At 47.3% G+C, this 21745-nt stretch overlaps 1 protein-coding gene across 3 annotated transcripts in view; it reads right to left on the minus strand.

Moving 5' to 3' along the window:
• Positions 1-21745, minus strand: part of TBKBP1 (TBK1 binding protein 1) — a 368191-nt gene that overhangs the window by 13103 nt on the left and 333343 nt on the right. For all 3 annotated transcript variants that reach the window (XM_086924306.1, XM_086924304.1, XM_086924305.1), the window contains exon 9: positions 3976-4706. In XM_086924306.1, coding sequence (XP_086780432.1) covers positions 3976-4706 — 731 coding nt within the window. The remainder of the gene's footprint in view (positions 1-3975; positions 4707-21745) is intronic.

Consider the following 21745-nt stretch of genomic DNA (forward strand, 5'->3'; position numbering starts at 1 on the left):
AGATACAAAAGTAAATGCAAGCTTAAACTCTCTATAAGGTCTTTGATGCTTGATGCAGTTTTTGGTGTCACTCTGAGACACTTTATGTAAGTTTATCCACTTCTTAAGACCTGGACCTGTTTGAGCTTGAGCTTTCATTTGACCCTTACCTGGAGTCTACCTTGAATTAACCAGTTTTTTCACTACTCCCATTCATTCCTAGAGCATGTGTGCCAAACTGTTAGAGATTTTTTAATGCATGTTTGCCATTTGCATTGAGAAATGCAGTCTAACGTTTGATAGTGTCATTCTATTACAATTTGCAAACTCAACTCCATTACAATTGATCTTCATTCAGATATTTGATCCATTTAACTTACATGATTGCAATACAACATCAAAATCTCATCCATCACACGAACGCAATATCAACAGCATATTGTACATTAAGATTTACACTAAATTAATAGGTACTATGAAGATCTAACACTTTAACTGTAAATTAATTCAATGAAAAGCAAATGTGTGAAACTATACTGACAAGTGCTGTTTAATAATCAGTACATTAACAATGTAACACTATCTTGAATTGTCTCCCAACCCTCCTCCATTTATGCACAGTGCTCTGTTGCTCTGTAGAGACACATTGTGGGACGGACAAGGCCCCTGCATGGCGACGAATGTGCACCTGTGACCTCTGTGCCCCAACTGCATGGATATCTGGATCCCTGGTACTGATTTTTGGTCATAGACGAACACGAATCATACATGTGCGTCATGACCAAGGCTTGTCTCACAGTAATGCATTCTGCTTAGACCTGGAGGGCGCACTAAGCTATACCCTCGTAAAGGAAGAGGGCTACAGCCCTTACCTAAAGTTAAGTTACACTAGTGTGGTGGTGACAGCATACCCATTTTGTGTTCAGTAAAATCAGTAGATGTGAACAGGTCTTTTTACCTGTGTCTTTGGAGTGGGGCCTACTGGCCCACTCATGTAAGGTTTTGTGGCTATGTACTTAACTCACTCTGGACCTGCATGGAAAGAGTGTAGTGCCGGACAGAAATGTATACTTGCATGTACATGCTGGCAGCATGTGTGTACTTCTGGATGGTACATAACATGGAGGCCGGTGGGTCTCTGAAGGAGGAGATGTGCATTGCTGTGTCATTCCTGAAGGCGGAGGTGGGATATACACACACTTGAGGGAGAGGAGCAGAGTATCCCTCGTGCACATTAATGTGTTAATTGATTTCAGGAAGAGCTACCGGTCAATGGGACCTGGGCAAATTGTCCTGGAGATAGTGGGACTGATGTGTGGCACTACCAGGGAATCTTGATAGAGAGGAAGGCCTAGTCCTTTGAACCTTTATAGGGCATTCTTCAGTAAGGCTGATAGCCAGGTGTTATTACCCAGTTACGCCATTGGCCTGTGTTGTGAATTACTCAGAATTAGAGCCATTCCTGCTGTGGCAGACTGTCACTTTGACAACGGGCAGTGGAAAGCAGAGAATACTTCAAAAGAGCTGACGCACCCAGCACAAATTTGAAAGGCCAGACTTATATGTTATATGTGTCTGAATTTGGCCTATTAAGGTGGAAGCATGAGCTCCATACTTTGTTAAAAGCACCATCTCACCAGGAGAGGGAAGATCCCCAAGACTTCATGTTGCTGGAACAAGGGCTGGGGACCAAGGTCCCCCAGTCTCTTATCTGGGTGAGGAGCCATCACCCAGCAGCCACTTGCCATGTGCGTGGAGCACCAGCCTTCTGCCTGCCTAACCTGCCAATAGTGCCCTGTGCAGAACAGAGCGCCTGGAAAGAGGAGCAGTGCACCCGGGCGGGGATCCTGGCAGGTCAAACCCGATGAGCTGAGTGGGAGATACCTGGTCAAATTGGGACCAGTGTGAGCGAGCCATCCACTCTTTTGGGGAAGTTGGCAAACCACGTCGGGCTGGCATGAAGCTGCTGCCGTTGCCAGATGTTGCAGATCTCATTACGTCCGTTGCCCATGGCCCTCGTGTGCCAGGAGGTAGCCAGTGGGACTGACAGAGCTGTCGCTCATTGCCACTGATACTCTTGGGGGGTCTTCCCATGCAACTAAGATTGTGCGCCGTCGTCCATGCCTTTGACCCCCACATGTTAGGAGGGGACCACTGAGTCTTTTGGGACCATCTCCGAGAGGATCTGATCTGATTGGAACTGCCAACTATATATGTGACTCGCATGCCAGGAGGAGGCCACTAGGACCGTTGGGGCCGTCGCCGTTTTGGAGGAGTCCCTGCAACAAGCAGAGGGACCCGGGAACAAGTCCAGAAGATGCCTAAAAGGAACGCCCCTGCTTAACTGACTTATTGGTGGGAACTGCAAAGAAGACTGAGCCACTGCACCCGGAAGCCATCGCTGTCTGTGACCTACTCAGGGCACCAAACCTGGTAACTATAGGAAGGGTGCGGTGCGAGGTGCTAATGGGGAGAGGAAAACACCCAGACTCCTGGACTCTTCTGAAGACTACGGTTGTGGTAAGGTGGAAGTAGGGCCGTAGGCTCTAGTGAGACTTGTTAGAAGCTCAAATCTTTCAAGGCCAAATCCAAACTTTGATGTGCATCGCTAGTGGAGGGTGAACCTGTGGTCACTTCCGAAAATCTGCCAGAGATGGTGAGTATAGCATGGAAGAGGAGAGAGGGAAATGATAGCACCCACAGGTGGAAGAAGTGCCCTGACAACCGCTAATGTGTTACACTCGAAAGACTTCTTTGAGTAGATTATTTAGTGTACTGTGGTTGGTGTCTGTAATAAATACTACATTTTACACTAAAGCTCATTATTGGACTGGACAATCACCTGATTGGAGTGATGGTGGTTATGAGGCCTCGCATACCTTGCACCTACCTCCACCTAAAGCACTTTGACTGCTCGACTCACACTACCACTGAGAGTCAGGTGCTGAAGAGGTAGTACTTGGCCCAGTTACTCAGGACCCATAATAGGCCAGGCCCTCTAAAAGGGGTTCTGGCAAACAGATATATGTGATGGTGCCTACAGTGGACAGCCAGCTGTAGAGGAAAAAACCCCATAGCAAACCATAAAATATTTATTTACTATCTATATCACCAAATAAATGTGCAGTGACTACATCACACAAGTGAGTGACAATTCACCACCTGAAACAATAAACAGAGATAATGAACCATGCCAACAGAAACCATTCCCACAGTCTAGTGGAATCAGCTGAAATCTCCATCAGACCAATATGAAATATACTTCTAAATTATGGATTCTTGAGGATAATACAAGAAGGGGTGAGGGAGTCAAAACTACTCTGAAAAAACTATAGGACGCATTGAGCTGTTCCTGAGGATGAACAGTTGGGGCAAGGCTATTTTATGCACATCCCTGGACTTTGTCTCTTTCAAATCTGAGCCTTTTTCCTCATCATCCAGTAGATATAAACTCAAAAACCTATCGAACACCTCAAAGAAATACTAGAAGTCCCCAAAAAGCAGTAGGGTAGCAAGACAACTCTTACAGAAGAGACAACCTTCCGTCCTCTCTGATGACCCGTTACCCAAACCCAAAAAGATCCTTTCTCCTCAACTCCAATCATATACATAAGGATGTTTTTCACAGACACTTAAGGTTACCTCTGGAACCCTTAGTGTTTAATGGGATTAGAATTACTACATGCCTGCATAAATGATAAGGGGACAAAAGTCACAAAGATTGATGAAGACTAAGGACTAAAGAAATTATTCTACTCCAAGCCAGCTCTCACAATGTCATACTTCACTCTTCACTCTAAAGTAAGGGCCAGCCACAGTAAAACAGAGACAGGCACTTTCTCACATCACTAGACAACTTTAGAGAGTGTCCTCCCATCACATTACTGACCACCAGAACCCTCACCCAGCTGCTAGCCGTTCCTCCAGTTATAACACCAGTAAGAAATCACAAAAGCTACAAGAAGCTAGCCCGCTGTTGTTGGCCTGAACACTCACATTGATGGATGGCCAAGACTGAGCATGCTCGGCCCTGGAGTAGGAGTCAGCCATTCGGTTGCTGGGCATGGGGAAGCCGGCACAGAATGAGGCACATCGGATTGCTCCCCCATCAGGGCTAGGGGGGCTCGGAGCCGTCCAATCATCATCATCTGAGGATTGCTTGTCAAAGGGCAGGTTGTCCTCGAAGAGCTCCCTGGGGCTCGGAGGGTCACTCTGGCTCTCAATGTAAACCTCACTGTAGGAGGGGTGCTTTGGTAAGCTTGAGGCATCGGGCTGCAGCCAGAGGGAGTGTGTCTGCTGGTACCGGCCTGCGTCCGCCACCTCCGAGTAGCTACGCCTTCCTTGGAAACTTGCCTTTATGTGGTGGCTTGACGGCTTGGAGTAACCCAGCTCTAACATGCTGCGGTCGCTGCCACTTGCAGACCGGTGCTGGGGGATGGGCGACTGGCAGAACGAAGATGGGGAGCAGCGTAGCATGACAGGCGAATGGCACAGAGGGGCCGGAGATCTGCGCTGCTGGGCAGGGGATTGACACTGGGGCACTGGAGACCTGCGTTGCTGCACAGGAGACTGGCACTGTGGTGCCGGAGACCTTCTTTGCTGGGCAGGAGACTGGGACTGTGGTGCCGGAGACCTCCGTTGCTGGGCAGGAGATTGGCACTGCGGTGCAGGAGACAGGCGCTGTCCTCCAGGGGAGTGACGCTGCAGCGCAGGAGAATGCCTCTGACCTGAAAAAGAAATAGGCAAAAGATTAGAAAATGAAGTGGATTTTACAAGAGCATAGCTCTCACACAACAAGAATATTGAGGAAGAGGTACACTACTAATTGAGACGTTACTCCATAATCTGTCCAGTGTTAGCCACCCAATACAGGGCCTTCTGTATCAACTATGAAACTAATTCATTCACACTGCAACTCATGTCAATCCAAAACAACAATTAGGCAGCTAGCATGCACCAAACATTACTCTTCAGAATTTATGTTATGCTATATTGGACGTTTCTTCTATTACATAGCAGGATAGCAGCAGGTTTGTGCCAGGGTGCAAATACAGGGCACAGGGTGGAATGCTCCTTTGAGCTTACATCATGAACAGAATGTATCCATTTTACATAGATTTTAAGGAATATTAGAAGACTCCTAGAATGTCTCTGTTTTATGTTATTATCATCTATATACAGCATGTTCTACCACTGGTATGGCTGGTTAGCACTTTTTGGCAGTTGGGTGAGTTTCCACCAACTTGTGAGGTTTCCACTGAAGATCTGAGTCAGATTAAGCTCAAGATCATGCGTTGTGAGTATTATTGTCCGGTCCTATTCTCAAGTAGGTGTTTATGCTTTATTGATCTGTAAGCTTGTTTTGGCACTTCTTTTTAGGCTTCGCCTGGCCGTAGCACTGCGCAGCAGTGCTCGCGCAGGCGAAATCTTTTGATGTACAGTGTGGGGCTTTGTCCCGCCTCTCTCTTCCATTGGCTAGCTCCATAAATGGAGGCTAGCCATTGGAAGAGATTGGTTGTCAATCACTCTTTCCCCGTCACAACGCGATTCGGGGGCGTTTCTGTGTCTTTTTTTAAGTCCCGCCCCTTTTTTCGTCATGCCGCTGTCCGTGTCTTTGTTCCCGCCCCCCCTCCCGCTCTCCGTGTCTCCGTTCCCGGGAGATGTTTTATGTTTGAGCAGCTATTGTTCTTGTTTTTCTTTCCCAGGATGTTTGCGCCGCCATTTTTTTTCATGGAGCTTATTGTTGTTTTTTTCTTGTTACCCCGAGACAGCGGGTTCAAGAGGTAGGTTTGGCCACGCTTGACCCTTGCAGGAAGCAGTCCCATTGCAAGGTGGCACCCGAGCCGGCCTGAAGTGGACGCTGGTCTTGTGGTTCATTTCCGGGCCTCACTTCCGGCTGTGCTGGGTGTAATTAGCTCTAGAGCAGCCGCGAGTAAAGCAGCGAGGAGAGTGCGGAGGAGACGCGACCATGAGGGGCCTGCTGAGCGCCATCCCCACGCAGATGGTGGGTGCGGAGGGGGCAGCTCAGGAGGGAGGACAGGGGCGCCCGTGGGAAAGGGGGGGCTTCTCCCCTGGGTCTGGAGACTGGTGCAGACATCGGGAGTGAGTCCGGTCTCGATTTATCAGCCCTCTACAGTCCTATCACGGATCAGTCCACGCTTTTATGTATATAGCCCGGACTATCAGCGACCGGTCGTGTCTCGAGTTAGCAGTTCCTCCTAACCTGTCACAGCATAGAGTGTATTTTAGTCCCATCAGCGTCTTCCGTGTCCAATGTGCGGCTTTGGTTCATAGATGGGGGGGCTTCACACTCCATTCTATTCCGTGTTACATATACCCTCATGGTGTTATCCCGGCTAACAGCTGCGCCATAGGTTTTATCTTGGATTAACATGCTGCCTCTCTAAATTCTATCCATGCAGAGTAATAAAAGACCCCTTTTCCTTTTCTCGGGTTAGCTTCTCCTTTTAAACCTAACCCGTTTACCAGTCTCCTTCTTTCATATCCTGGGTTAGCAGTTCTGCTTGTCCTATCCCACCGCCCGCCCCCGTATTCCTGTCCCGAGTTAGCAGTCCTCGGTATTCCTATACCAGTTTAGCTGTCTTTTTTAGCCCTGCCAGGTTCCCTTGTCTTCCTTGGTTTTACCCCGAGTTATTAATAACTCTTGGTTCTATCATGGGCGATCGGCGATTCTCACTCCTGTTCAGCAGTCCCTTTAGCCGATGCCCTTCAGAAGTCAGTCTCTGTCCCGGATCAGCGTGCCCTCCTTACTTCACCCGGTGTTAGTCCCTCCTCCCCCCAGCTAGGTTCTGAATTAAGGCTGTCCATCTAAAAGGAATTGTACATGGTGCGGCTGCTCTGTGCCCCACTCCAGCAACACCCGTGCCACCCGCAACCTCACTGGGATTGTGCAACACCCCCCGTGCCCCACGGGAAGAAAACGCTAGCATCGCATTCATTGTGTGCAGCTTTGAGCGCTAAGAAGCTATGTAGTGCATCGCCTCCTCCTACAAGTATACATGAGTGCGCCTCCCTCCAGGTGCAGACAAAACAGTCCCGAGTAGCAGCCGTCGCCGCCGCTTCCTCCAGGATGCCGGCGTCTAGCCAGCCAGCCTCAGGGCAGCGAGAGGTGACTCACATAAGTGGTGAGATAAGAGCGTTCTTCTGCTCAGGGAAACACGGTGTCACTGACCCCGTTGCCCTCTGCCCATGGCGATAGCAGGATACTGTAATATCAGAGGCACAAATGACTGCACATTTCACTATTGCCAACAGCAGTCCAAACACTCAGTATTTGAAGACTGGTGCACAAGCCAGAGAAGAGATCAGCCACCACAATCCCCTGTTCCAAGACACCACAGTGTTGGCTGCCCACTATGAATGTTACAAATTAACTCCCAACTCTCATTGGTCACTCAATGTGAAAGGTAACTACAAAAGAATCAAAATTGTATGTATGATAAACAGATCCTCCTGGATATTCTTTTTTACATACGATAAATGCAGCATATCAGATCATCCCCATAAATATGGATAGATGGGAGGGTACACAAACACTAAATCAGCCCTGAAGCAAGTTTTACAATAAATGAATTATCATTAAAGGAACTGTCCAATATTAACAATGGACCATTGCGTACTCTGTTCGTGCAACCATCAGGAGGAACTATATCTTATACATAGAATTTTGATTCTTTTGGAACTACTTGCCTTTCAGCTTGGGTGACCAATGAGAGTGCTCAGATAATTGTAAAAAAATAAAATCCGTATATATATTTGAAAACAAGCAGGCTGCAACAGTGCTTAGTTGACACTGGGCCCAATTCACAGAACTAACTTAAGACAAAATCCTAAACTTACTACTTTTGGTATTCACAGAAGTTGGAATTTTGTCCTAAGTCTGTCTTAAGTCTGTCTTAAGACAAACTTAAGACAAAATCCTAACTTCTTTCAATACCAAAAGTAGTAAGTTTAGGATTTTGTCTTAAGTTAGTTCTGTGAATCGGGCCCATTGTCTTCTGCTTAGCACTGCAGACTGGTTATTTATCATACTTCTTAACCAGTATTGGGAACCCCCGTGCCATTCACCCGCCCGTTCTCTCCTATACCCACTATACTGCAGCCCCGGGTATTTTGGGACTCAGCCCGGTGTCTTATTTCAGCTGCTGTCTGTTGTGTGTGCATGTTGTAGTCCGCTTTGTGTGTGCCTGACAAAGATATTCTTTTTTAGGTAGTGCATAGAGGCAGCTTAAATTGTTCACAACACAAGCCTCATGTAATAAAAGAACATCTTAAAAAATACATACATATATACATATATGCCTTGTGTTTCCCCTCTTCTTTTATTGGGCTGTAGCCCTACCATTCAGGTTTTGTGTCTTCGCACTACATCATAAAGCATTAGGGGACAGGTCGGCACTATGAGTTGCAGCATTTCCTACTTGGTGTTTAAACCTGTCTAAAGATTCAAAGTCGATAGTGCCCTCTTTTGTGCAAATAAGAATCATATTTTATGTGATGTGCGTTAAAACTAAAATTAACATTCTGTACCTATTCCGAGTACCCTTGCCTGCTAGAGAGCACTTGGACGACACTGTTCTATCAGAATTATATGCAAGGGTACATTGGTTTAATATAATTTTGTTGTTGCAATTGTACGGTCACCTGTTTAGCTTGTGGTATATTTTCTTTTTTTTCATCTTTTTATTTTTCTGGACTATCAAGGCAGTAAAAAAAAAAGATTTAAAAAATAACCATAGCACCAGCTTGCCAAGGTCAGATGTAATCACTGGAGTTCTATTGGATCTGGCAAAGGTGCAATCTAGAAAGAAATATTTTCTATTTATAACTTCATCGTGACTTGCACTTTAGATGCACTTCGTGTTTTCCATAAAATTTTTGGTTAAGCCCAAGGGTTACTCTCTTGGCCTTGTGATTCTCACACCTGGTGTGGCCATATATATGTAAATACTGCCTGCACTTTTGAGAACTTGCATCTTTGAGGTAATTATGTTTTTTTGCATATGACTATGCAGTCCAGTGACTTGCTGTGCGCACAAAGATCTCTGTCTGGGCTCTGTGTGTTGGGCTCTGTGTGTTGGGCTCTGTGTGTGTGTTGGGCTCTGTGTGTGTGTTGGGCTCTGTGTGTGTGTTGGGCTCTATGTGGGTGCGTTGGGCTCTGTGTGGCTGTGTGTGTGTGTTGGACGCTGTGTGGATGTCTGTGTGTGTGTGGGGCTCTGTGTGCGTGTGGGGCTCTGTGTGTGTGTGGGGCTCTTTGTGTGTGGGGGGCTCTGTGTGTGGGGCGCTGTGTGTGTGTGAGGCGCTGTGTGTGTGTGGCGCTCTGTGTGGCTCTGTGGGTAGAGCTCTGTGTGGGTCTGTGTGTGGCATTTGCGAGAGATTAAGCTATTGGCATTTTAAATGACAATGCCATTTATTTATCTTTTTTTCAAAACCAACACATAAATAAAAACATTGTCATCTACAATGCCAATAGCTCTAACTTTTGCAAAGGCGAGACCGTTGCATTGTAAATGCTTGTTTAAAGGTTAGGACCGAAGAGCTTTGCCAGCTTATCACAAATCCAGATTTTAGACAGACATTTTAAGACTGATTCACAAAGGTAAGTTACATTTTTGTGTAAGTTTACTATTGTTTGGTATTCACAAACAACAAGTTTAATTTTACTAATAGTCATTTTACAACTGAGGAGACTCCGCAAACATGGTGGAGACTCTGTACATAAAATAATTAGTTTTGCCCAATCTTTTTAGTTTTGCCCTATCTTTTTATATATGTAGTTCTCCATCCGAAAGTGTAAGTATACCTTTATGAATCACACTTAAAGTATGTATGCACATGCAAGAGTGTGTATGTTTGAGAGAGAGAAATTATGCGCATACCAATGACCATATTTGCTGTTTTGAATGTATTATGTCTAACAAGTTCTGCTGGAAGTTTGAGTGTGTTGTGTTTTTTAATTATTGATGCTATTGAGGGCCTATCTCCCTTCTTGCTATCACATGCAAACAAAGATATGTACGGAGGAATTAATATCTCGTTTTTATTTTATCATAGGGAACATTAATTACCCTATCATCAGTTTTTTATCCTATACAAAAATAGTATTCAAATTATTGCATAGCACACAACACAACAACAAATGTGGACTCAACTTTACGTTAGTAAAACCCAACTAATATTTATGTAACTAGTGCTCACTCATTGATTCTGAGTGATACACTTAGAGGTAGTCTTTTGAGCACATAGGGGAAGAAGCCTCTTTTCCCTTCGCTCTATTGTGCCATACAACAGTTTTAATCATACTTTTTTGATTTTATAAGGATTACTCAACAATTGTCTACACGGACGAGTTTCAGCCTTTAAATTCCTCTTGGCCTCCTCAGGGCAAGGGCAATGGAACTAAGATTTCACTATCCTGTTATACCTTACCCAAGATGCCTCATCTCACTAGTTAGGACTGCTTAAGAAGGTCTCTCGTTTTCCTAATCCGGAACCACTATTCCTTTATGTGCCACGATGTATCGCAATGTTCCTCAGTCCTCTACATCGGCGCGCCACGGTACATTGAAATTAGGGCCCTGAAAGAGATGACGTTAACCCTAGAAATCAGTTCGCAGAGCACGGAGGATGGGTGAGGCGGGAAGGAATCTATCACTAATTAATGTCTCATACACAAGTAAGTAACTTGTGCATCTGAAAGAGACAAGTTAGGGATAGATTCCTTACCTTAGAATAGATACCCCAGCTATACGAACCCCGGTGGTCGGTCTGCGAACAAAGATCACACCAAAAAGTCATGGAAAACAGAACGGCCAAAGAAGCCGTCTCTCCTGACTTGACTCTCAAGGCAATAATGCTTGGTAAAAGTGTGCGAGGCCCACGTAGCTGTCTGACAGATGTCTTGCAGGGGGACACCACGTCACACTGCAGTAGTAGCTGCTGTAGCCCTGGTAGAATGGGCGCGCAACCCCACTGGAGGTTCCTTTTTAGCCAGAGAATAACAGGCCTTGATACACGAGACGACCCAGCGGGAGATCGTCCTCTTGTGTACAGCCCGGCCTTTCCTGGCGCCCACGTAGCCAACAAAGAGCTGGTCATCCATCCGGAACTGTTGCGTGCGGTTCAGATAGAAAGAAAGCGCACGTTTTGGGTCCAGACGGTGCAGCCTCTCTTCCTCACTGGAAGGGTGCGGAGGCGGAAAGAAAGTGGGCAAGGTGATAGTCTGCCCAATGTGAAAAGCAGTGACCACTTTTGGCAAGAAGGAAGGATGAGTGTGAAGCACAACCATGTCCGGATAGACTGACAGAAAAGGAGGCTTACAAGAAAGAGCCTGGAGCTCACTAACACGCCTAGCGGAGGTGATAGCAACCAGGAAAGCAGTCTTCAAAGTCAACAAACGAAGAGGACAGTTGTGGAGTGGCTCAAAGGGAGCTCACATTAAAAAAAGTAAGGACTAGATTCATGTCCCACTGTGGCATCACAAATAGAATAGTAGGGAAAAGGTGAGTAATGCCTTTGAGAAATCTATTAACAACAGGGGACTTAAAAAGAGAGGGCTGATCAGGGAGCCTGAGAAAGGCCGAGATTTCAGAAAGGTAGCCCTTGTTAGTGTCCAGAGCAGAGCCCTGCCGGGCCAAAGAAAGAAGGAACAAAAGGTCCTCTGAAAGAGGGACAGAAAGGGGATCCACAGCCTATGCTGTGCACCAAGCCACAAATTTGTTCCACCTGCAGTCGTATACCAATTTAGTGGCGGGACTGCCAGAATGACATTACAGACTTCAAGAGGTAAGTCAAACGGAATCAACTGTTGCCGCTCAATCTCCACGCATGTAGGTGGAGGCTAGACAGGTTCGGGTAGAGGACTGTCCCCTGCTGCTGTGACAGAAGATCCTCCTGAAGAGGCAGTCGGATCGGGGGATCCACGCTCATACGGAGTAGCTCAGGATACCAAACTCTTCGAGCCCAGTGCGGTGCCACAGGAATGACTTGGGCCCGGTCGCACCTGATCTTCTTCAGCACTCTGGGTAGAGGTGGGATAGGCGGAAAGGCGTACAATAGACCGCAGCTCCACTCGCAACGAAAAGCGACACAGAGCGAGTGCCGCGTTGGAAATTCCAACACGCAGAACAGCTGACATTGCGCATTTTCTTCGGTGGCGAATAGATGTGACCAAGGCTCTACCCACTGTCGAAAGAGACCTTGCATCACCTCTGAGTGAAGATGCCACTCGTGATCCATCATGCACCGGCGGCTGTGCTCGTTCGCCCTGGCGTTCAAAGAACCTGCTAGGTGTTGAATCGTCAAAGAAATGCCTCGACGTTCCAGCCATGTCCAGAGGCGCAGAGACACCTGACATAGGGTCCTCGACCCCACCCTATCCTGTTTGTTGCAATACCACATGGCGGTGGTGTTGTCTGTGAACACCTGCACCACCTTCCCCTTGACAGAGGGAAGGAATGCCTTCAATGCAAGAAGCATCGCCCAAAGCTCCAGAAGGTTGATATGGAGCCGGGATTCCGCCGGAGACCAGAGGCCTCTAATCTCTGCCTCTCCCATGTGGCCGCCCCATCCCAGGAAGGACGCATTTGTCACCACTGTGTACTCCGGTTGGGCAAGGGAGAGTGATCTGCCGCTGACCCAATGATGATTTGTGAGCTACCACTGCAATTGTTGTGCAGTACCCTCCGAGATCTGGACGTAGTCTGATAGGTTCCCCTAATGCTGCGCCCACTGGAACTTCAGGTCCCACTGCCGAGCCTGCATATGCCATCTGGCATGGTTGGTGAGCAGGATGCAGGAGGCCATGAGGTCCAGCAGCCTCAAGGACCTGACCGAAACCTGGGGACAAGATCGTAATCCTAGCCCGAACGTCCCGGACTCACTGTTCGGGAGGATTGACCCGAAACTGCGCCGTGTCCAGAACCGCTCTGATGAAGAGTAGCTTCTGAGAGGGAATCAGGTGCGACTTCGGTACGTTGATGGAGAACCTCATTAAATGCAAGAGGTCGGCCGTAGTCAGGAGGTGGGAGACGACTGTTTGGGGTGAGGTCGCCTTCAACAACCAGTCGTCGAGATAGGGGAAGACTGAAACCCCTGATCTGCGCAGATGAGCTGCGACTACCGCCATCACCTTCGTGAACACCCAGGTGGCTCTTATAAGGCCAAAGGGGACAGGGTGAACTGAAAATGCTCCTGCCCTACCATGAATCGCAGGTAACGCCGGTGGGCCGGCAGGACGGGGATATGAAAATAGGCGTCCTGCAGGTCCAACGCTACCAACCGGTCTTAAGGGTAGAGGGCAGACAAGACCTGAGCAAGTGTGAGCATCTTGAACTTCTGCTTCCGGAGGAAGCCATTGATATTCCAAAGGTCCAAGATAGGACGCAGGCCTTTGTCCTTCTTTGGAACCAAAAAGTAGTGAGAGAAACAACCACAGCCTACTTCTGGCGTCGGAACGCGCTTGATGGCCCCCTTGGCCAAGAGGGCCGTAACTTTCTGCCGGAGAAGTGTCAAGCGATCCCCTGACATGCGGTGGTACTGTGGTGGCATGGCTGGAGGGGTAGACTCGAAGGGGAGCGAGTAGCCCCTTTGGTCCAGTTGTAGAACCCACCTGTCCGATGTGATGGTACACCAGTGGTGGAGGTGATGGCAAATCATGCCACCTACTGGCGTCTGGTGGGCCTGAAACACTGGTGAACCTGAAACACTGGACTAGGAAGGTTTGGAGGCATCGGCAGCGGGGGGGATAGTGGACTGACCCGCACGCTGGCCCCATGACCCGCCTCTGCAGGACCCCTGTCTGCAGCTGTGCTCAGACTGTTGCTTTGAAACTAACGTGCTTGGGCGCCAATTCCTTGGCCACGAAAGGAGCAAAAAGCAGAAGCGGAAGGAGTGCGTGTGACTGAAAGGCCCAAGAACTTGGCCGTGGCCTGCGAGTCCTCAAAACGTTCCAACACGCAAACTGCTTTATCGCCGAACAGGCAAGTGTCATCAAAGGGCATGTCCATCAACGTGTTCTGGACATCCCCAGAAAAGCCGGTCCTCCTCAGCCAGGTGTGACGGCGCAGCGCCACTGTCTTGGAAATCACCCTGCTCAGCGAGTCAGCAGTGTCAAGACCACAAAAGATGGTGAACTTGGCTGCGTCTCTCCCCTCAGCAATAGCTTGGGAAAAATTTATCGGAGCCTCCACCGGACACTGAGGCAGCGCTTGTGCAACCGTATCCCACACAAAATGGGAGTAACGGCCTAAGAGACATGCGGTGTTCACAGACCGCAGGCCTGAACTGGCGGAAGTGAAAATCTTCTTCCCAAACTGCTCCAGTTTCTTGGATTCCCTGTCCAGAGGTGCACAAGGGAATGCGCTTGGGGACGCAGAGGCTTGGACAACCAAGCTCTCAGGGTGTCGTGTTGGGTGAGAAAAACGGAGTCGCCCTGGGCTGTGCGATAGTGTCGGGCCACGTTCTTGTCCACAGGAGCCCCTGTGTTGGGCCTGGACCAGGTGCCCAAAAGAACGTCTGAGAGTTTGTCATTAAAGGGCAGCAGCGGCTCTGTAGTAGCAGAAGCAGGCCGAAGCACCTCTGTCAGGAGATTTGTCCTGAGGCCACAGTACGGACTTCGATGTGGAGAGCCTCGGCTGCCCTAGAATATGATCCACCTTCCTCCATAGCCACAGTAGAAGGAGATAGTGCGGCAGGTTCAGAAGCATAATCCTGGTCACCTGCATCCTCCGGATCCTCATTCGAGTCCTTGTCTAACTCGCATTGGGCTGCGAGAGGATCCTCAGACCCCTACCAGTCCTCCCCTGCCTCCATAGCCTGTGGAACAGGTGGAACATACGGAGAAGGATGGACAAAGGGAAACAAATTCCCAAACAGCGTCGGAATCGGTGTCGATCCACACCCTTCCAGCACCTGTCCCACGCAATGGAGGGAGCCAGGGACGGCTTCAGCCGGGCTCATGGCCCGTGTCGGTGACGCTGACGCTGGTGGAGGTCGCACAGGGCCAACCGTCATGGACGGGGATCCAGGCCTGGATCTACGGGGTCCCTCAGGGTCGACGCCTGAGTCATCGATGACGTCGGGGCCGGAGCCGGCAAAGAACGGGGACCCCGAGCCAGGCCTGCGGGGCCCAAAAGCGCACCGGCGGGCAAGACGGTCCAAAGACACGTGCCATAGCTGACAGGAACTCCTGCAGCTGGGCTGGAGTCGCCGATGGACCCGGAAAGGGCGGTTAGCCATCAGCAACTGTGTAGCCTCTGCCAGAGACGCAGCGGGGCGCCACCTGCCTCCTTAGCCGCATTGCGAGACTGGCTAGGGGAAGGCATGGAGCGACGATACTTCTTCGACTTTTTATGCTTTGCCTTACCTGACTCCGAATGCGAAGACTTCGAGTGATGGTGATGACTCCGCGCCCGGTCCCTCGACCTCCCTCTGGACTGGGACTGTGAACGGCACGGAACCGACTCCCGAGCCTCCAGCCACTTTCGGGACTGCTCCCTTAAAGTTTTTTAAGAGCCATGGGCCGGCAGTGGGGGCAAGATTCGGAGTCATGATCGCGCCCCAGGCAGTTAAACACTCACGGTGCGGGTGCGTCACTCACAACATGCGGGAACAGGCTGCGCGAGACTTAAAACCGGGCATTCCTATGCACCTGTAGATTGATATATTACTTGAAAACAGAGACAAAAGTCTCAAAAAACTCAGTAAAAAAAATTACTGGGGGGCCCGCTCTCTCTGGATCTGCGCTTACTGGCGCTGAACAAGAAAGAACTGACATTGACGCGCGTGGCCGCGTCCAAGTAGCTCCAGCGACGTCATCTCGGCGATTACGACGCCAGAGACGTACGTGGACACGTACCACGACTCCCACCGACGCGCAGGGGTACTGCTGACGAAAATACTATCCGGATCCAGTCTGACGCCTGGGGATATTCTAAGGTAAGGAATCTATCACTAACGTGTCTCTTTCAGATACAGTGTTTACAAACACTTTATCTGAAAGTCGCAACTAAGGGGTTGTTGTCACAGCTAAGGGGATACAACAATACAAATCGTGAGATAATGAGATCCCATATAGAATGTATTTAAACTCCTCACATCGCCAATAACTGAAATTGGGCATTTGCGTGCATTTCACCAATATGCAGAAAAGCCTATGAGGAAGGGTGTTAACCTGAAACGCGTCAAGCTCTGCTGGCGCTGACTGCATTTGTATCTTCCCCAAACTGGAGTCTGTGAACAAGGAGTGCACTTCGCTTTTGGGCTCCTGTGAAACTTTATGTATTTCCGCCGACCCGGCCGAGGAGAGCACCGCCACACATTGGAGTGGTTCCGCCGCTGGTGTGTTTATCAGTGTTGCGGACCTGACTTGCACAAAATTTGAACGGAGAAGAACTATGCAAGAGCAGTTGTGACTATGTTTTCTTTTATTGTTGTCATTGCAGGCATTCCACTGGGGATTTATTTGATGGACCACCAGTCCCAGCATACATCACTGTGGAATGAATTATTGTGGATTGAACAATGAAATTACTCACCTGAGTTTGATTGTGGCAATCGTAATAAATAAGGGACTACTAAACTGGTGGTCATTTGCGTGCATTTCACCAATATGCAGAAAAGCCTATGAGGAAGGGTGTTAACCTGAAACACGTCAGGCTCTGCTGGCGCTGACTGCATTTGTATCTTCCCCAAACTGGAGTTTGTGAACAGGGAGTGCAGTCCGCTTTTGGGCACCTGTTAAACTTTATGTATTTCGACCGACCTGGCCGAGGAGAGCACCGCCACACATTGGAGTGGTTCCGCCGCTGGTGTGATTATCAATGTTGCGGACCTGGCTTGCATAAAATTTGAATGGAGAAGAACTATGCAAGAGCAGTTGTGACTATGATTTATTGTTGTCATTGCAGGCAGCCCACTGGGGATTTATTTGATGGACCACCAGTCCCAACATACATCACTGTGGAATGAATTACTGTGGATTGAACAATGAAATTACTCACCTGAGTTTGATTGTGGCAATAGTAATAAGTAATGGACTGCTAAACTGATGGTCATTTGTGTGCATTTCACCAATATGCAGAAAAGCCTATGAGAAAGGGTGTTAACCTGAAACGCGTCAGGCTCTGCTGGCGCTGACTGCATTTGTATCTTCCCCAAACTGGAGTCAGTGAACAAGGGGTGCACTCCGCTTTTGGACACCTGTGAAACTTTATGTATTTCGGCCGACACGGCCGAGGAGAGCACCGCCACACATTGGAGTGGTTCCGCCGCTGGTGTGATTATCAGTGTTGCGGACCTGGCTTGCAAAAAATTTGAACGGAGAAGAACTATGCAAGAGCAGTTGTGACTATGTTTTATTTTATTGTTGTCATTGCAGGCAGCCCACTGGGATTTATTTGATGGACCACCAGTCCCAGCATACATCACTGTGGAAGGAATTACTGTGGATTGAACAATGAAATTACTCACCTGAGTTTGATTGTGGCAATAGTAATAAATAAGGGACTACTAAACTGGTGGTCATTTGCGTGCATTTCACCAATATGCAGAAAAGCCTATGAGGAAGGGTGTTAACCTGAAACGCGTCAAGCTCTGCTGGCACTGACTGCATTTGTATCTTCCCCAAACTGGAGTCTGTGAACAGGGAGTGCACTCCGCTTTTGGACACCTGTGAAACTTTATGTATTTCGGCCGACATGGCCGAGGAGAGCACCGCCACACATTGAAGTGGTTGCGCCGCTGGTGTGTTTATCAGTGTTGCGGACCTGGCTTGCACAAAATTTGAACGGAGAAGAACTATGCAAGAGCAGTTGTGACTATGTTTTATCGTTGTCATTGCAGGCAGCCCACTGGGGATTTATTTGATGGACCACCAGTCCCAGCATACATCACTGTGGAATGAATTATTGTGGATTGAACAATGAAATTACTAACCTGAGTTTGATTGTGTCAATAGTAATAAATAAGGGACTACTAAACAAGTGGTCATTTGCGTGCATTTCACCAATATGCAGAAAAGCCTATGAGGAAGGGTGTTAACCTGAAACGCGTCAGGCTCTGCTGGCGCTGACTGCATTTGTATCTTACCCAAACTGGAGTCTGTGAACAGGGAGTGCAGTCCGCTTTTGGGCACCTGTGAAACTTTATGTATTTCGGCCGACACGGCCGAGGAGAGCACCGCCACACATTGAAGTGGTTGCGCCGCTGGTGTGTTTATCAGTGTTGCGGACCTGGCTTGCACAAAATTTGAACGGAGAAGAACTATGCAAGAGCAGTTGTGACTATGTTTTATCGTTGTCATTGCAGGCAGCCCACTGGGGATTTATTTGATGGACCACCAGTCCCAGCATACATCACTGTGGAATGAATTATTGTGGATTGAACAATGAAATTACTAACCTGAGTTTGATTGTGTCAATAGTAATAAATAAGGGACTACTAAACAAGTGGTCATTTGCGTGCATTTCACCAATATGCAGAAAAGCCTATGAGGAAGGGTGTTAACCTGAAACGCGTCAGGCTCTGCTGGCGCTGACTGCATTTGTATCTTACCCAAACTGGAGTCTGTGAACAGGGAGTGCAGTCCGCTTTTGGGCACCTGTTAAACTTTATGTATTTCGGCCGACCCGGCCGAGGAGAGCACCGCCACACATTGGAGTGGTTCCGCCGCTGGTGTGATTATCAGTGTTGCGGACCTGGCTTGCACAAAATTTGAACGGAGAAGAACTATGCAAGAGCAGTTGTGACTATGTTTTATTTTATTGTTGTCATTGCAGGCAGCCCACTGGGGATTTATTTGATGGACCACCAGTCCCAACATACATCACTGTGGAATGAATTACTGTGGTTTGAACAATGAAATTACTCACCTGAGTTTAATTGTGGCAATAGTAATAAATAAGGGACTACTTAACTGGTGGTTATTTGCGTGCATTTCACCAATATGCAGAAAAGCCTATGAGGAAGGGTGTTAACCTGAAACGCGTCAGGCTCTGCTGGCGCTGACTGCATTTGTATCTTCCACAAACTGGAGTCTGTGAACAGGTAGTGCACTCCGCATTTGGGCACCTGTGAAACTTTATGTATTTAGGCCGACCCAGCCGAGGAGAGCACCGCCACACATTGGAGTGGTTCCGCTGCTGGTGTGTTTATCAATGTTGCGGACCTGGCTTGCATAAAATTTGAATGGAGAAGAACTACGCAAGAGCAGTTGTGACTATGTTTTATTGTTGTCATTGCAGGCAGCCCACTGGGGATTTATTTGATGGACCACCAGTCCCAGCATACATCACTGTGGAATGAATTATTGTGGATTGAACAATGAAATTACTCACCTGAGTTTGATTGTGTCAATAGTAATAAATAAGGGACTACTAAACAAGTGGTCATTTGCGTGCATTTCACCAATATGCAGAAAAGCCTATGAGGAAGGGTGTTAACCTGAAACGCGTCAGGCTCTGCTGGCGCTGACTGCATTTGTATCTTACCCAAACTGGAGTCTGTGAACAGGGAGTGCACTCCGCTTTTGGGCACCTGTGAAACTTTATGTATTTCGGCCGACCCAGCCGAGGAGACACCGCCACACATTGGAGTGGTTCCGCCGCTGGTGTGTTTATCAGTGTTGTGGACCTGGCTTGCACAAAATTTGAACGGAGAAGAACTATGCAAGAACAGTTGTGACTATGTTTTATTTTATTATTGTCATTGCAGGCAGCCCACTGGGGATTTATTTGATGGACCACCAGTCCCAGCATACATCACTGTGGAATGAATTACTGTGGATTGAACAATGAAATTACTCACCTGAGTTTGATTGTGGCAATAGTAATAAATAAGGGACTACTAAACTGGTGGTCATTTGCGTGCATTTCACCAATATGCAGAAAAGCCTATGAGGAAGGGTGTTAACCTGAAACGCGTCAGGCTCTGCCGGCACTGACTGCATTTGTATCTTCCCCAAACTGGAGTCTGTGAACAGGGAGTGCACCCCGCTTTTGGGCACCTGTGAAACTTTATATATACATACATACACACATACATATATATATAAATTATACATTCATACACATACATATATATTGTATATATGCATACACACACACTCACATATATATCTAGCTAGATCTCAAGAAACTCCTGTATGCTCCTCCAGAATGAGACGGGCAAGGACACCAGCAGTTTGAGGCTCTTAGTAAGTTTAATAAATTTCAGTCAGCATGAGGTATTTCGGCCAATATTGGCCTTGATTTTATTTATATATGTGAATATATATATATATATATATATATATATATATATATATATATATATATATATATATATATAATTAGGAACCACCTTCAATTTACTAACAGTTGTGCAGCTCCGTACACAGTCTGGTCAGGGGTGTAGCTTGGTCAGTAACATTGGGGGGGTGGAAGCTTCAGATATTTCGACAATGAGGATGGACTATAATGTTTCAATACATTATACGACAAGCAGGGTGCATGAGAGGGGCTTAAGGGGCATTGGAAAGGGAGAGGAATGAGGATTGGTAGGAGTACTAATAGAGAAATTTCAATGTATTGTGAAATAACCAATATTTTCAAGACTTTCAAAATAGAGAGGAAGAGAGAGTGCGTGCATTTCGGTCTGTGTGTATATAAACATCCGTGGTGAAATCCAACTGACATTTCACAATACCAGACTGAAAGCACCTGTACCAAACAGTTTATCAGAAAATAAATGTATTAGGGGGGTGTAATACCCCAAACACCCCCTGAAGCTACGCCCTTGAGTCTGGTCACCTCACTCGCCAAACTGAATTAGCTATAACTCACCCTTATCCCATGCACTAGTTATACCCTTGCATATACATTACTTATACCATGTGAAATCATAGCATTCATAATAACTTTTATGACATCTGAAATGACCTGCTCTGTGAAAACACAGTGCACAGGACAGTAGCGAATTCTAGTTAAAGTAGTGTGGTGAGTGAAGTGACCAGACTGTGTACAGATGTGCGTAACGTTTGGTAATATGGAGGTGGTGGGTAAATTATAAATGTAAGTTATATCAATAACTTTAGAATTTAAATTGGGTTTGTATAGAAAGAAGAAACAAAAGTTTTTCTAACTATAACTCCTCCTTAGCCTTTGTTTTTTTCATTGGATTTAGATGGTTTATTTTTAATATAAATGTATTTCAAATTGTGCAATTGACTGTCGTCGAGAAGAGTCTCATTAAATGGAGTGTGATACTGTAGAGTGAAGGAGAGAGTCGTAAAGTGTACTGTTGTACTGTATTGTGTTGTAAAGTGGAGTAGAAAGGAGTAGAGTAGAGTGAAATGTGATATAGTGGAGTGGTGTTATGTGGAATAGTGTAGAGTGTAGTGGGGCAGAGAGGCGTGGAGTGGAGTGGCATATAGTGGATTACTGTACACACAATTGGTGTAGAGTGGAATAACGTTGAGTTTAGTGGAATAAAACCTAGTGACGTAGAGTGGATTGTCAAATAGTGAATTAGCATAGAGAGTCATTGAGTGCAGTGTTGTACAGCAGAATAGAAACGACTATAATAGCGTAGAGTGTAGTGACGTAGAGTGGAGTGGTGTGTAGTGTTGTTCAGTATAACAGCATACACTGGATTATCGTGGAGTGCCTTATCGTGCAGAGACATACAGTGGAATAGCATAGGGTGCAGTGGCGTTCACTGAAATGCGCACAGTAAAATTGCATAGAGTAGAATAGCATTGACTACAGTG

This window comes from Lissotriton vulgaris, chromosome 5, assembly GCF_964263255.1.
Source record: "Lissotriton vulgaris chromosome 5, aLisVul1.2, whole genome shotgun sequence".
Classification (NCBI taxonomy): Eukaryota; Metazoa; Chordata; class Amphibia; order Caudata; family Salamandridae; genus Lissotriton; species Lissotriton vulgaris.